This window comes from Polypterus senegalus, chromosome 11, assembly GCF_016835505.1.
Source record: "Polypterus senegalus isolate Bchr_013 chromosome 11, ASM1683550v1, whole genome shotgun sequence".
In the NCBI taxonomy this organism is placed as follows: Eukaryota; Metazoa; Chordata; class Cladistia; order Polypteriformes; family Polypteridae; genus Polypterus; species Polypterus senegalus.
Genome location: NC_053164.1, coordinates 43,081,629 through 43,097,901, shown reverse-complemented (window position 1 = coordinate 43,097,901; position 16,273 = coordinate 43,081,629). Strand labels below are relative to the sequence as shown.

The window sequence follows — 16,273 nt, the reverse complement described above, 5'->3', positions numbered from 1 at the left end:
ACAGATTTTAATTTATGCCACAATGCATACAGCTTGTTCTTGCTATGACAGAAATTAAGCATTTGCTTAAAAACCTCCAAACCCAATATTTAATTATTGAACTCTCTATACCAAAATTTCTTTCAACAGACCCTTTTAGGACTCATAATAAAACTAACTTTAAAATTAGGTCAAACTATAGTCCATATCAATAAATTATATTAAATAGGGTAATATCTATAATTCTAAATTGGGATCAAAAGATAGAAAAGTGGGGTTTCTATAGATAGATGCCCTTTACTATTTAACATCAGGGCAAAAATCCAGCTATTTCATTTAAAATTAGGGATACACTATTAGATAAAATTTAACATTAGGCATAACAGAGATTGCAGTCGTTTTAAAATTATTTTACGTAATTAGTGACTTAACATCAGGGTTACTTTTTTACCAACTTTAAGTTTAGTTTTGGGCGAGGGTCACTGGAGCTGAAGCCCATCCCTGCAACAAACAGCATGACCCTGGACAAGTTGTTAGAACTAACAAGAGCATATTCATAGTTTAGAGTGCATCCTTAATCTAACATCTCTTTAGCATATTCAGGAAAAACCTTAGAAATAGGAAAAAAAAACCCAAGTGAAAATGGAGGTAGCATGCCAACTTCACACAAACAGTGTGAATAATAATGGCACCTCCATGCTTCCTTGGTTGCAAGCCTAGAAATATGAGAAGATGTTTTATTTTATACTTTCATGATTTCTGCTTGAGATGGTCTTATGTTGATGTATAATTGGATATTATGTATTTTAGAAACAAGGTTCCTTAGTATGAGCTATGTTATTGCAGCACCTGTTAAATCCAACGTTCATCTGTATCTCACTTCAGCAATGATGGTACATTAACCTCTCTTCAAGCTGCCAATTTTTATAAGCATTTGTTTTCTTATTAACTAACTGCTATCTTAATTAATACAAAAGCAAATGAAATATGAAATCTAAAAGAGACCCGGGTTCGCTTCCCGGGTCCTCCCTGCGTGGAGTTTGCATGTTGTCCCCGTGTCTGCGTGGGTTTCCTCCGGGCACTCCGGTTTCCTCCCACAATCCAAAGACATGCAGGTTAGGTGGATTGGCGATTCTAAATTGGCCCTAGTGTGTGCTTGGTGTGTGGGTGTGTTTGTGTGTGTCCTGCGGTGGGTTGGCACCCTGCCCAGGATTGGTTCCTGCCTTGTGCCCTGTGTTGGCTGGGATTGGCTCCAGCAGACCCCCGTGACCCTGTATTCGGATTCAGCGGGTTAGAAAATGGATGGATGGATGAAATCTAAAAGACCAAGAGAAAAACAAAAAAAAACACCACCAGGTGACCTTCTCAACCATCTTTCGACTTTCTCCTTTCCAGGCTGTCCAAAACCCCCTGCTACAGTAATAATGCTCCATTGTCAAGCTCTTCTGCACTCCATCACCACCTCATTCATTTACTTTCTCAATATCCAGTACAGACTGTGTGTTTTTCCAGGCTTTAAATATGCCAAGCTGCTCTGATCTACATTCAAGTCTTTCCTTCTGAAAGGCACAGAGTATAATCTAAAGCATGTCATATTCTGTCATCCTTGTTTATTAAACCACAGTAAGTCAGTATTCCCAACAGATAAAAGTACAGTAGGAAGAATCTCAGTTTGATAGCTTCATGGTAGATGGAGACATTAATAAGGCTGCTTTCACTTTGGGCGCTTTAAATTTGTCCAACTCGGTAGGAAATCATCCATTAATTTACAATGTAAAATCACTTACGCCAACAGCATCTTCTTCGAGGCCCAGAACCTACTCCAGCACTTTCAGGTCTGAGGCAGGACTGAACTGAAAGACTGAGACAGGCCTTGCACAAGGGACTCTCACTAACATTAGCAACACTAAAATGGCTCAGTTAGTCACACTTGCCCATCCCTGCAATGTGGGGGGCAAACCCGAGTACCTGGACTTAACAAAAACAGTAACAGACTTGAAGAGACTGCAGAAACTCCACAAAGGCCATGACTGAACAGCAACATGAACCATGTCTCCTGGACCTATGAGGCCCAGTTCAGAATGAATTTAAACAACATAAAACAAAAAGTTCCAACTGCCTTATTACATAAATAGGACCACTGGAAGTTGTCTGTGGAACAACAATCTGGGGTGTTATATTGACCACACAGCATGCCCTGCTATAGCTTAGGAAACATTAGGAAAACTCCAGACTCTTTTACAAAAGTAAGAAATTTTAATGATATTCAAAGATGAATGCGGTCTGCATCATAGGATTATGTCATTTTGCAACTGCAATCTCAAGCAACTGCAACCTATTTTCCAGCTCTTGACAATTAAACTTTATTTTAAAGATCACCTATGCTGCACCAGGTTGACACCACCACATAAAATGATTTTTGTCTTCTAAAAACAGCATAGTGATCAATCTTTATGTGCTACAACACAAGCCGATTTTGTTCTTCAATGTCAAGTAGATAAAACCGTGTGGAAACATCAGCAAGACCTTCAAAAGCCTCAAAGGCAGTATCACTACTAATGAGGCAACATTCATTCAGCTAAATAATGAAATAAACTTTCAGGAATTCTGGAGGAAAATAAGGAGAATTGCATAAAGACAAACATTATAAGTTATGGAGGCAAAGAATGGGATGGACACCCAGATGTTTTGTCGGAAACCTCAAAATGAGAAAATTCTTATACAGGGGAATCGAAATCTCCATTGAAAGCTGAAGTGATCAATTATTGGCTCAAGCACAGAAACAAATAACCAGTCCTTTGGATTCATAAAAACTGAGCAGTTTTTTTCTATTGAACAGCCCACTATCATTTAGGAAATAACTGGATAAAAACCTGGGAATACGGTAACCTTAAACGCAAGATGGGCTGAATGTACTCCTTTTATGACATTGTGGCAGCCCTGGCATGTTCTAAATCTTCTCAAATGGTAAAAGAAAGTGCCCAGGATTAAATCTCTGACATGCTTCAACCCATTTCTTCAGAACTCAGTAATTCCCCAAAATTCTACAACCGGAAATGCTCGGCTCATCTGCCATCATTCCTCTCCATGCAGGCTACTTTCACATCAAATGCTAAATTAAACATCAGATAATAAAAGCATTAAACTTGCCTGAATATGCTGAAGCTTTAGGGCATGACAACATTTTGAATAAAGATGCCGCTGTCTTTATTCCAAATGGCTACATTACAATAATGTGTAGGCATAAAAATTAATGAAGAGACACGTTTTGAAGCAAAGCTTTTGAACAAAAGCTAACAAACCTCTAGACGTTTCATCTACCCCATTAAAAGAAAAAGCTTTTGTTCTGAGACCTTGTAAATGAAAAGTTGAAGCAACAGGAGTAACCCTCAGGGGTTCTAAAAAACGTCTTACTATAAAACAGGAGCTAAGAGAAGCTGGAAATGTTAAACAAATTCAGTTTTGCAAATATCCACAGCCTGAGAGCTACAGTATGTACGTTATAAAGACCACACAAATCCACAACTTTCAAGTTTTTAATTAACTGACTCTAAAAACATATGGTGGTTAAGAAATTATTGGTGTTGTTAATAATTAACTCAAAATTTTACAATGAAATATTCTGAAGGTACATCATCTTATACAGCAGATGATCCTGCAGTCAAACCGCTACCATGATGGACTGAATTGATGTGAACAGTGGCAGCTGACAAAGCCTCGATTAAGTATAACAAGACAGCCACTAGAGGAGTTCAATTTTTAGCACTTCAACTCTGTATTATTCCTGAAATGCAAACTTGACAAGATCTTGAACCTAATCTTCAAATGAAAAATGACTGAATATTCATGCATAGAATGTTGTGGGCAACATTGACAGGAGCGCTGTTTGGTTTAAGTTGATGTTAATAACTTTTTGTTACTATACACAAAAGATCACTAACACCCCCTTCATTTTGGAAGTCGAAAATAACTGTCGAATGAAACTGGGAAACCCCTGACTGAAGCAAGAAGCCACCAATAAAGGATTTGGCTGACGGCCACAGGGATATCAGGAGTATTGAAGACTCCTGGGTTAAACTAGCATAGTGCTTAAAGAAACAAATTGTGAAAAAAGGGAAATATCTTGGTCATCTTGGAGACATACAATTACAGAATAAAACAGCAGTTAAGAGTGCCAGATGACATGCTTTTTCAGAACAAAGGCTCCTTTGAGAGAGATCCCCATTCTGGTGGCACTTACCACTGAGCTATAAAGTTTTTTATACAAGGAGCTCCAGGAAAGCAATGATTTTTAAAAGAGCAATGACAATTAATTCTGTTTCTACACTCACTCCTGACCTACTCCACCAGGGTAATAAGAAGTGGTCACACTTAAGCCTTGGTTATTATTTTATCTGCTTACCATTGTCTGTGGTTGTGCCCTTCATTTGACTGCCACGCTGATTATTATTCTCTAATTGATCCATGATCACAGTGTGGATTATAAACCAGTATAATCCAGGCTATAAAGTGACTCACATCTAAAATGTCCCCACTCAATTATACAGAATCATTTGCTCCCACTGTGGAGAAATTTAAAGCTGAAAGCACACAATCTCACATAGGGCAATACAAAAAATCAATACATGAAAATGCCAAAAGCTGTGTTTTTGTTTAAATTGGACATATAAATGTATATGAATAGTTAAATCCATATATTTGAAAGAATTATAGCCCATAGGTCTAAAAAGTAACTATGATCAATATTCCACATACAGTATATCCAAATTATGTTACTAGTAGGGAATCCATTCCTGGGAATTCAGGAATCCCGCATGTCATTCCCAGGAATCCCGGGCTCCCGGGGATGACACAGTGCATGGGCATCTCACATGTGAATGGTTTTAGAACAACCGACACCTATTTTTAATAAAACTACTGCAATGTTGACACCAATAAAAGACTAACCTTATCTACAAGCAGTTCATGCTGTGATATAAGTATATGTATCTAGTTGAGGGGTGCTGACGCATTGCAATTTCAAGTTGCTGTTCAAAGCTGTTGTCTGAAAGACATCAATGAAGTCTGCCCTGTCCCAGCATTCGTGAGCTGCCAAGTGCAGACTCCTCCCAGTCCACTGTACTCAGTCTTAGTCGGAGCCTGGAGACTGACGACTGCTGCTGGTTGACTGAATTAATCTGCAACACACTACATCGTGGGCCAAAAAACCGTGCCACTTAATTATTTTCAACTATAACTCTGTTATTTCTTGATCGATTTTTACAATTTTACACGCTATATATGCAAGCTTGGCTGTTCCCGGTTTCCCGGGAATTACAGAAGTTTCATTCCCGGGAATGAAAAATGTCCGGGAATCCTGGGCTCCCGGTAATCAGGAGCCTGGGAATAGATTCCCTAGTTACTAGCTGCTTTGTCCCATCCAGAGTTGGTGCCTGCCTTGAGCCCATTTTTGCTTGGACTTTTCTCTCTCTAAACCTAAAAATTGTCTTGGGGGAAATAACTGATAGATGGATCACTTTCAGTAAAGAATTCAGAGGAGTTAGGAGCAGGCCATAGGTGCCAAACCTAGACACTAGTTTGATGCAATCAACTTCAAAACCAGTTAGTTCAGAAATCTGAGTAAAGGCTACAAAACCTACCTAAGGGTCCCTCCAATATAACACCTTGCAGTCTGCCATCAAAAATTCGCCAAATGTCTGCAGCTCCTTTCCAACTCTTATAAGGCTATTGTGATACTGAATGTTGAGTTCTTCAGGGCACAATACTCACTCACTCTATCCTTCATGGCCTTCAGCTTCTGGTGGTGCCAGGCTGTGGCAACCACAGTAAACAAGCTGGCCTAACCCCTGGTTGTGTCTGAGACCTTTAACCATAACCACAAATCGAATCGGGATATAGCTCTACTACAGACTATGGTATTCTAGCACTTCAAACCTGATCAACTGCAATATTCCACATTCCCGCTAAGTAGTGTTTACCAATTTACTGAGCAGCAGGGCTTGAATTTGATGGACTTCAGGTGTCCTGTATGTAATACTACATGGTTTGGTACTTAAATCCTCACTCAAGCGTAGGAGCCAAAGTTGCTGCTCTGTGGGTCAAACAGGCCTCTCTTGGGCCCCAGCAGAAGTGAAAGATAAATCTGTTCAGTGCTACTGTTCCTTGAGGAAATGTCTGTAGTAGTTCACTTGATTTTGGAGTATCCAGGCAAATGGGATTGGCAAGCTTGTTGAGCAGAATGGCCTGTTATTGTCAAAATTGTTCTAATGTTCTTATTTTCTGTTTCACTACACCCTTCATTTCACTCACCATTGAAGAGGATTGTAGAAATCCTCCCAACAAAAGTCTTGAGGCAGACCGTCATTGTGCAGTAGGTCTCATGTGACACAGCATCATTTTGATTGCATAATTAGCTCTGCTTGCATGTTCCTGGGGGTCCAGCTACCTGAACAGGAAGTTTCCTGAAGCATCCATGTGTAGACATATCTAGTATATGGAAACTTTTCACCGGGCTGCCCTGAAGAAGACAGCACAATAAGCGGAAAGATATAAGAGACCTGCCAATACTCGAGTAGCACTGCTAAGATGAAAAAACTCACATTCTGTTCCGAGTTATTTATTCCTTTAATCTGCACAATATCTTATCAGATAGAAGGCAATAAAAAAGAAAACAAGCAGTAAGCAATCAACTGCTAAGATAAAATGACACACAAGCACCCTTACTTTGCAGTCAATTTGGATTTCAGTCCTTTTTTCTTTCTTTTTTTGTAAGATGGCCTCTCACAAATGACTTTTGGACATCAGGAGGTCAGCAAGGTGAAGGCCACTGACCTGCAAGAGCCCCTCCAGGGACAATGGAGCGTAAACACAATAAGACAATCATGGGGCCCCACTAGGCAAATCCGCCCAAGCTGTGCTGACATGCCCATGCAGACACAAGGATCCCATTTATTGTAAAGAATAAGTCTGCCCTTGTATTTAAGGAAAGCTAAGCACCCCCTTCTCCTCACGCTCACCCAAAAAAGAGACAAGAAAGTAAAGAGAAAAGACATCTGCACATTAGCCCTTAGAAAATAGGCTGGCGCTTCCCACGTTTCTTACACACAGGGGGTGGAGTGTGTATGTGTGGGGCGGGGGGAACCACAAAAGTTTGGCACAAATGCAGCAAAATGACAATTTTTTGACATGGGACAAAGACATCACCCTTTACACCCTAACACCCTGAATGGAAGCCTGGCAGCAAAGCTGAAATATTTCCACACCCCATATAATGAGCCAGCATGAAAACTCCACTTGAAGACTTTTATTAAATCTTCCGACATTTTATTTACCTTCACTGTTCTACTTTTAATTTATGATGCATGAAAATTGACATTAAACCTACTCCATCTTATAACTGCTTCATTTTCTTTAAGTGTTTTGGTCTCACACGCAGTATTATGTCTTTTTCTATTGTACATAGTGCATGTGGTAAGATAAGCCTGATATGGTATGTAAATGAGTTTGTTTCGGTTTAAAACAATAAATGCAAACAGACACATCTGTCTAATTTCCATTTTTTTCTGGAGCAAGAAGACAAAAAGTAATAAGAACACTGGCTCTTTCTAGTCAAATATGATTTGACTTGCCTGTACAGGTAGTCCCCAGGTTACGGACATCCGACCTATGGCTTACGAATGGGGCTGCAGCTGCGACGCATGCACCTCAGTAACTGCCGCTCCGTCATCTTCGGCCTGGGGACACTGCAAGCGGTGGCTTGACGGAGGCTGGAGGGGGGCGATTTCGCTGCCCACGCAGTTTAATGTCCCTCGGGTGACTCCCGGCGACAAGTGGTTTCACTGCCCACCCACCACACACGACTGCCTCATTTGTTCTTGGTGGGCAGCTGGTAATGCTGCAAGTGGTGGCTGGATGGAGGCTGGAGGGGTACAATTTTGCTGCTCGTGCAGTGTAGTGTCCCTCAGGTGGTTCCCGGTGGCAAGTGGTTTCACTGCCCGCCTGCTACACACATCTGCCCTGTTCATTCTCAATGGGCGGCTGGTAATGCTGCGAGTGTTGACCCGGTTGTGGCTGAACGGAGGCCATTGAGGGTGAATGGGGCGGTCGGGGGTAGCATTGTAGTGTGCATTGGATGGCTGCCTATTGAATGGGGGCGATTCACTACCTGCCTTTGTCCGCACCGTGTTCGTTCTCGGTGGGTGGACACTGCAGGCAGGTGACGCTGTGAGGTGGGCTGGTGATGAACCACCTGTTGATGCCCCCAATCATTCTCAATAGCAAGCCTGCTTGTACTGTAACGCACATAGCAGGAAGTTGTCTCATGTCAGTACATCAGGCGTGTTGACGACAGGTGCCTTCCTGCTGTGATAGTGTGGACAGTACTGTGCAGAATAGCTCATCTTAATCTTTTGTCTTCACCCTTCAATAATGTCTCTGAAACACAAATCTAATGCAAGTGCTGGTGATACAGTAAAGAAGAGAAAAACCATCACCATTGAAAATAAAATAGAAATAATAAAATGGTCAGAGAGGTGAAACTCCATCATTCATTGGCAGAGCACTTGGTTACAGTTGGTCAACAATAGCATTGCTTGTCGTGTTTTCTTTGAGAACCGAGGCCAAAACCATATCATCAGGAATACTGTCCTAAAGAGAGACCAGACACCCAGCGGAGGCAACATTAACCCCATCAAACCAGAGAAACGGTGCCCTTTCTGGTGGTGTGAACCACATACAAAGAGGATACAAAAGACAACCAGATAGACCATAGACATAGCAGTTTGTCATTCCAAGACTGACCTCTGCTTTGCACCAAAAGGGGACAATACATAACTACAGATGCAGCAATCTCTAAGGGTTCTGACCCATTGTGCTAACTGGGGACTAGAAAACAAAAAGAGATCGGCATGAATGGGCCGCAACATAAATCTCTGGTCTTGAGTCTTGTTTGGCCAATGGGCCAATAAATGTTCACAATACATAATTGTGTCCATTTCTGATAATTACATATTTAAAATCTGACTCCATACACTGCATGCCAGACTTTATTATATTTGCAAGGCGGCACCTAAACCTGAAGGTTTTTAAGGCATGCAAGGGCACTGTTTGTACACTGGCATTTGAGAGAAAAGCTTGACTAATTTTGATTCACTTAACCTCTTCTTAACAAACGTTTTGACATGGTTACCAAGTTTTCCTACAATATTCCTGTCTGGATCAAATGCTATTAAATATTACTGTTACAATTTAATCTAAATCTGATATTGTAGTGTGTGGTGGACGGCGAGACCCTTTCCAGGAAGTACTGGGGAAGAGAGCATGCGCAGGGCATTATTTCCCCCATAGTGCTAGATGGAAGCCCTCAGGGGTTGCAGTGGTGTCTCAGATTCCCACAGGGCTTCATAGGAGTTGTATTTTGGCACAGCCCTATTGGACGCTGTTGGTGCTGCAAGGACTGCAGAGCCCTACTTTATCAATCTTTCGCATCACCTGGAAGTGCTTCAAACCACACTAACAGGACACTGGAAGTGCTCCCCATTGTGGGAGATGAAGAGAAGGGCCGAGAGAGAAAACAAAGTGCTGTGTACTGCTTTGTTCGTACTGTGCTGTGTGTAGGTGGGAAACGCTTAGGGAAAAGATTTCAAAAACAAATTAAAAACCTGTGTGCTGCTGTATGTGTGCCTTGTGTCTGTTTGTGTTGGGTTTGGGGATCTGGAGGCCACAAGTGTTAAGCACAATTAATGACAACTGATTGGTTTTCATTCCACTTGCCCATAGATCTGTCGTAACCAAGACGATCTATTTGAAAACGTTCGTAATGAATGGTTTACAACACTTAGTTATCTCTGTTAATTTGCTCTGTTTTTCACTCTTTTGATTAAAGCTAATTCCATAAAGATTGCACGCAGAAAAATTAGCATTAAAAATACAAAGACAAGAAAAATGTTACGCAATTGTACCTGTACAGTATGTAGCCTAAAATAATGCCTCCCAGGAAAGCTCATTTCAAAAAGTACTTGGTTGGGTGTGGAATCATCCAGTCTGGCAGCCAGGATCAGAGAAAGATTATATTTTAAAATAATTACTAAAATGCATTGTAAGGTATCTTAAACACATCTTAGCAAAATAAATAGCCCCATGTTCAATCAGAAAAATCACATCCCAAGAAAACAGCCTACAAATACAAGCGTCTTCCTGCTGATTCCAAAATACTTTAAATATTGACATGAAAAGGTTGTCACAATATTTCCAAATGTTTTTCATATGTCTCATAATAAACAGAAAGTGGTTTCAAAATACATTTTTAAAATTATGTGCATGGTATCATTGACTTTTGTCTTCAGTGCTGAACATTATTATTTTGTCTTGTAACTGTGTCTCAAATATTATTATGCTTGCTCCCATCTCACAGCTCAATGTACAGTACCCAACTTCTATTTTCAACACAGCACTGTCAGCTACTCCATATTCTTACAATATTACAAGTATGCATATGAAATAGGATTGCTTTGTAGAAGCCTTATAATGGTTCCCTACAGATTAAGACATGAACTTTCACTGATATTTCCTGCATTGCATCCTGTCATCAAGGAGTTTGGTAAAACATGCTCAATAAAGAAAAGAAAACCAGGAGATAAAGGAGTCAGAAAGGGAGTGAGAAAAGGTCACAATCCGAAGCATAGAAATGGGTCAGAATACCATAAAGATGCATTTAAATCTTAGACTAGCAATAGTGGACATTTCTGTAAATACAGTAACATGATGGCAACTGTGTATACAAAGTGGTGGCACTGAAGCAAGAAACCTTCAGCAAAATGGTGATATGCTAATTTCACCATTATAAGATTAAAAACAACAAACAAATAAAAACAAAAAAACAAGAATACTAATAATTCCTTGCAACAAAATGGGGCCGGTGACTCCGTATTGCCTTCTAGTGTGGGGGGCAGTCCAGTCCATCACTATAGGACTACAAATGTCTACTGCAACTCATATTAATGAGATCCACTTTTCAGAAGTTTGATTCAGACTAGACCAGATTATTCCATTTTGTTCTGCTTTTTTATCTCAATAGTAATTCTACAATAACTCGGCATACTCTAAATCACTTGTGGTGTTTGTAACAGTTCAGAAGCTGGCCTCTGATGCATCCTGAGGCTATTATTTTTTATTTTAAACTACATCTTAATCAGAGTCCTCCTGCCTTCATTTAAACTCTTTGTTTACAGTGTCTGTCACTTTGGAGATGCCCATCTGAATGTGTTTAATTTCTCTACAAAATAAAATCAACTTATTGTTCAGTTAATGGATCTTGAAGCATATAGTGCACTTTTATATTAATCTTCCCCTGCCCACCATTCATCCATTTTAAATACATCTTTATAGAGATTTTGATCTCTTCTTTCTTTCTTTTTAAATATACAAAACATCCTTATACTTATGATGATGCATGTTCTGCCAAGGAAGTGGAAAATGAGAAATCACAAAAAACAGGAGATGACAAAATGAAATTCCATATCAAGATGTCAAAATGTGGAAAGTCAAAAGATCATTTCATTAAAGCACAATACATTAATGCCAAAATACGTGAAAAATGATTAGCTCCCAAGAAGGATTTTAGACACTAGCTTTGTGTAGTAGATTTTAAATTCTTTAAACATTAGATACAGATTTTAAACAGTCTACACTGTCTTTTGAAATGCCTCTAAACTTAGACACCGACAAGTAATGTGATGCCATCTTATATATCTGAGGATCAATGACATAATACATTTAGTGACCCTTGCATCACGTGACCTGCAACAGGCATAGTTACCTGTGACCAAGCAAAAACGAAAAGTGCTGCTTGTGAAGATTAACCAAAATGTACGTAAAATGGTGACACAACAATGAACCGCAATTGACAAAAAAAAAAAAAGGTTTAAAATCGAAACAGAAGTAAACAATGTGTGCCGAAATTACTTTTAGCATGTATCGGAAGCTCAAAATGATAAAAAGCTGTGCTTTTATTGTTAACTTTACCTACATGTTTTAATTAGGAATTCTAAAATGTTTTTAAAATAAAAAATTAAATGATGGAAATAATTGTCTTTAGTTGACTGATAATTTTTAGAATATTCTAAAATTTCTTATAAATATAAGCTAACACTGATGTTTCAAATTCTGCATGGTGTGAGTGTAGACAGAAATGTATGATTAAAAAATATATATATATAGTCCAAAGGCAGAAACACATTTATGATCAAGGATCACTCCACACTGGAGAAATTCCAAAGGACTAAAAAATAATGGCAAATATTATCCCATTATATATCAAGTGTGATTGGGCAGAGGTCAGTGCTAGGGACACAGTTGGGAACTTGTTAAGAACTAATTTTGCACAAATATTAGGGAGTTTTTCTCCACACAGGGTGTCATAGACACATGGAATAATTTATTATTTCAGTAATTTAATTTAGTAGTGTGGTACATAATAGAACTTTAGGGACATTCAAAAATGACTTGGAGAAGTTAAGTGAATAGGACAGGTGAGCTTTGTTGGGCTCAATGGCCTGCTCTCATCTAGGTTGTTCTAATGTTCGAAAGGAAATGTTAGAAGTGAAAGTAACTCCACAAGGACACTCTGACAGTCATTGTGTTTGCCAGCTTTGTTTAAGCACAGATTTTTAGCTTGGGTCTCTCCCAAGCAATCCCAGCTTCCCTCTGTTCCCACTGCCAGTGAAGCCCAAATTAAATTATCTTATGTGGTTAGTATAAATTCTGTTTAAAGTAATTAATATAATTCAAGGTGGTCTTAAAACGTCACGATCAAAAACGTCACCTTTCCGAAAAAGTCATTAGAAAGAAACAGGAAAAAAGCTCCAGACATGTACTGTACTATATATGGAGCACTTAATGCTATCCCTTAAAAAATATACATACTCTCAGCCAGTGTCTTCATTTAATTCAAAAAGCTAAGAATGTGGCCAGTAATGAGTAGATTTCCAATACTGGGTTCAACTGTCTTCTAGGCTTACCAAATTCGCTGGCACACATATGGTCAAGGATCACCTCAGTATTCATTTCATTGTCACATGGTGGACAGATACCAGAATCTGCAAAAAAAACAAAAAAAAAAACATGGTTGTAATTATTGAAAATTATTGTCTAGTAACAAAGAATCTGCTGTCATTTTGCAAAACTGAACATGACATATAAAAATAAAACAGCAATATCAACGTCTCTTTGATGGACTGCTGCTCAATTTAGGTTTGTCTCCTACCTTTTGCTCATTGCTGTTGTCATGGGCTTGAATCCTTGTGACCAAACGGATAAAAGTGTATTTGATCATTCATAAATGAACGGTTGTATTATAAATGTCTCTGAAAATGCCAGTCACCCTCACAATTACAGAATGGCATATGTACCCACACTCTGACCCTGTACAGTACTAATGCATACAAAAGGGGGCTGGAAGTACCAAGATTATCAACTTTACATACATTTACATGTATTGTACATACAACACAGACTGCACCCGAAGGACCAGAAGACAGCCAACATCCAAGAAAGACATTATAAAATAATGATTTAATTTGAATTTGTATAGCCTCCAATAAGGACAATGACAGAGGGTGGCACTCTCTGTGCATTTTACGAGACTGAAATTTAAGGGGAAGACATCTGACCAGATGACCTGGTTTGTTCAGGAACATCGCAAGATTCAAAAGCATCCACCTAGCCATGGGAATTAAACCATTTTATGCCTTTGTGTAGCCATGTCTGCTCAAGTCATACCCGGTCCTCAAAATTGTCAAAGATATCAATAAAGTTTACTGAGTTTTCAGTTAAACAGTGAAAAACATATTTGAGGACACTTGGTAGAAATTGACGAAAACTGTATTTATGATGGAAAGTGAGGAAAGACAACTTCATATACCTGTATAATGTTGAGAGATTCCAGAACAAACTAGTCTAGTGTTGTCTTCAACAAAAACGACTTGATAAGGTAATGGGACAACATTGCTACAGTATTACCTATCCTGAGAGATGGTGAATATTTGTTTATAGCATGTATGTTTTTGAGTGTCATTTTTAGGGATGGCCTAGGCCAAATGCAACTGTTTTATTCAATGGGGCCCCATGCTCACTTAGACAAAAAACCCACATAGAGCCTCAATAAACATCTCTGAATGTAAGGAAAAGACCCTTTATATACATAAAGCATATTAGTAATTGATCTATGTTTTCATTTAGGAAAATTATTTATATTATTTAACAACACAAATACAGCATTCACTATGATAACACTATATCATTTAATCCAGTGCAAAAAATTGACATGCTTGTGAACAAAATATCTCAAAAATACATCAAAAGATGTGTATAACTGATCACCAGGTACCAGCCCATTACAGAACTCACTTTTATGCCCAATGGGCCGAATAAGATTCACAAATCAACTTAACTTGCATATCTTTTGGATGAAAGAAGAAAACATGCAAATTCCATACAGTCAGTAGGAATGGTTTTGAACTCATCTCCTCGCCCTATGAGGCCCAATTCAGCACACTACAAGAAAAACACAGCAGCACTTGAAGCTGTGCAGAGGACAGCAATTGAGTCCATCCCAGGACTTATGGACATGTCCTGCTCTGACAGACTCGGAGAATTAAACCCGTTTTGCCTTGAGCAGAAATGACTGTGTGGGGGCATGATATATGTCGTTAAAATTCTCAAAGGCATCGATATAGTAGATCCAACAATATTTTTCAAACTTAAAGATGAAGCCAGAATGCACTTCTTCAAACTGAAGGTTGTGGAAATCTGGAACACACTACTGAGACATGTAGTTGAAGCAGAAACCTTGACAACCTTTCACCTATAGCTACTAGCAAAACAGATGAGGTTGATGGACCATATTATCTGCTCTCATTTGTCAAATTTCTTATGTTCAGAAATTATGGAATCAAACTGAAACATAGATTAGTTTAGGACAAACCAAACCATTCATTAATTTACAGAACTGCATTTCACTAGAGCCATAGCCGCCATGGCACTAGTCCTCACAAAATAAACCTTTATAAACATGAATTGAGAACAATCTTTTATATACACACTGCTTTGCATTGCTACCACTTTCACAAAAATCTTAAAAAATGAAATCATTAAACAAATCACAACTTATTGAAGTGCCAGGTAAATTCCATACAGACCCTTTCCAGGATTCAAAACCGGTCTCATGAAGTGCTAACTGCTATACCCCTTTGTCCAGTATAAACAGAAGAAAACAAATGTTTAAAATAATTGTTGAATTTTTGCCTAATATGCTAAAAACCAGCTTTTGAGGTTTCCCAAGAATCAAATGCCACAGAATTATCTGAAAAACAGCACTGCAGGTACTTCCTAATCCCTATCTTTGCCTTAAATGACTAATATTTCTGGTTGATTAAAGGGGAGTGTGACTGAGCATACACTAAAGAAAAGATTATCCTCTGAAGTCTGTGCGTGCAAAACACTCTTTTTTTAGCATCTAGCTTGCGTCTTTATTGAAATGCCTGCAGAAGAGCTGCCACTTTCAGTGATCTGTACTTAGATCTCAACATATTTAATGTTTGTCTTGAATTGTCTTTTTTATAAAACCTGCATGGTTTAATAAATATTTACATAAATGTACGATTTTTCTAAGTAAAATGATCTGTGACTTATAAGTCAATGGACATTAAAGCCTGCAAATCATTTGCACTGCTTTTTTACCATATCCTGTGATTAGCTCACTGTTATTACCTTTTCTTAACAGTACCTCGATTTCCTCCAGTTTTTGTCACATGCACATGTGTCACAGCTGTAAATTAGGTCTGGAAGTGTTTTATGTTATTTACATTTTGTTTACTGAATCTTCATTACACCCCAACAGTGAAAAGTAGAGAAGTGTGATTAAATAGTGTATTACACCTACTCAAATCACATCTTAAGAATGAAGAAAAGCTGAAAACTCTTAGAAAGCCCACGGGGATCTCCAGAGGATGAATAGACTCTACTTTAAGCGTGACTGGGCCGAGAACCAACCCAAATCCCTTCCTCTATAGGTAGTAGAGCTAATCACTCTCCAGATATACTTTCCACAGTATCTAGGGTATTGGAAATGAAAACACTTCCTGTTCTTAAAATGAAACTGTTGGAATGTATTATTTTTGCATCTCTTATTTAAAAACCATGAGAAGTTAAGAACAATTTAGATGAGAACAAGCCATTGAACCTAAAACTGCATGTCAATCCCAATTCATTTAACTTTTGCACAATATTGTTAAAATCT

The 16,273-nt window shown here is 38.7% G+C and overlaps 1 protein-coding gene across 1 annotated transcript in view; it reads right to left on the bottom strand.

The window, feature by feature from the left end:
• LOC120538892 (secreted frizzled-related protein 1-like) overlaps positions 1-16,273 on the bottom strand; it is a 76,229-nt gene that overhangs the window by 38,647 nt on the left and 21,309 nt on the right. The window contains exon 2 of the mRNA XM_039768476.1: positions 12,996-13,073. Coding sequence (XP_039624410.1) covers positions 12,996-13,073 — 78 coding nt within the window. The remainder of the gene's footprint in view (positions 1-12,995; positions 13,074-16,273) is intronic.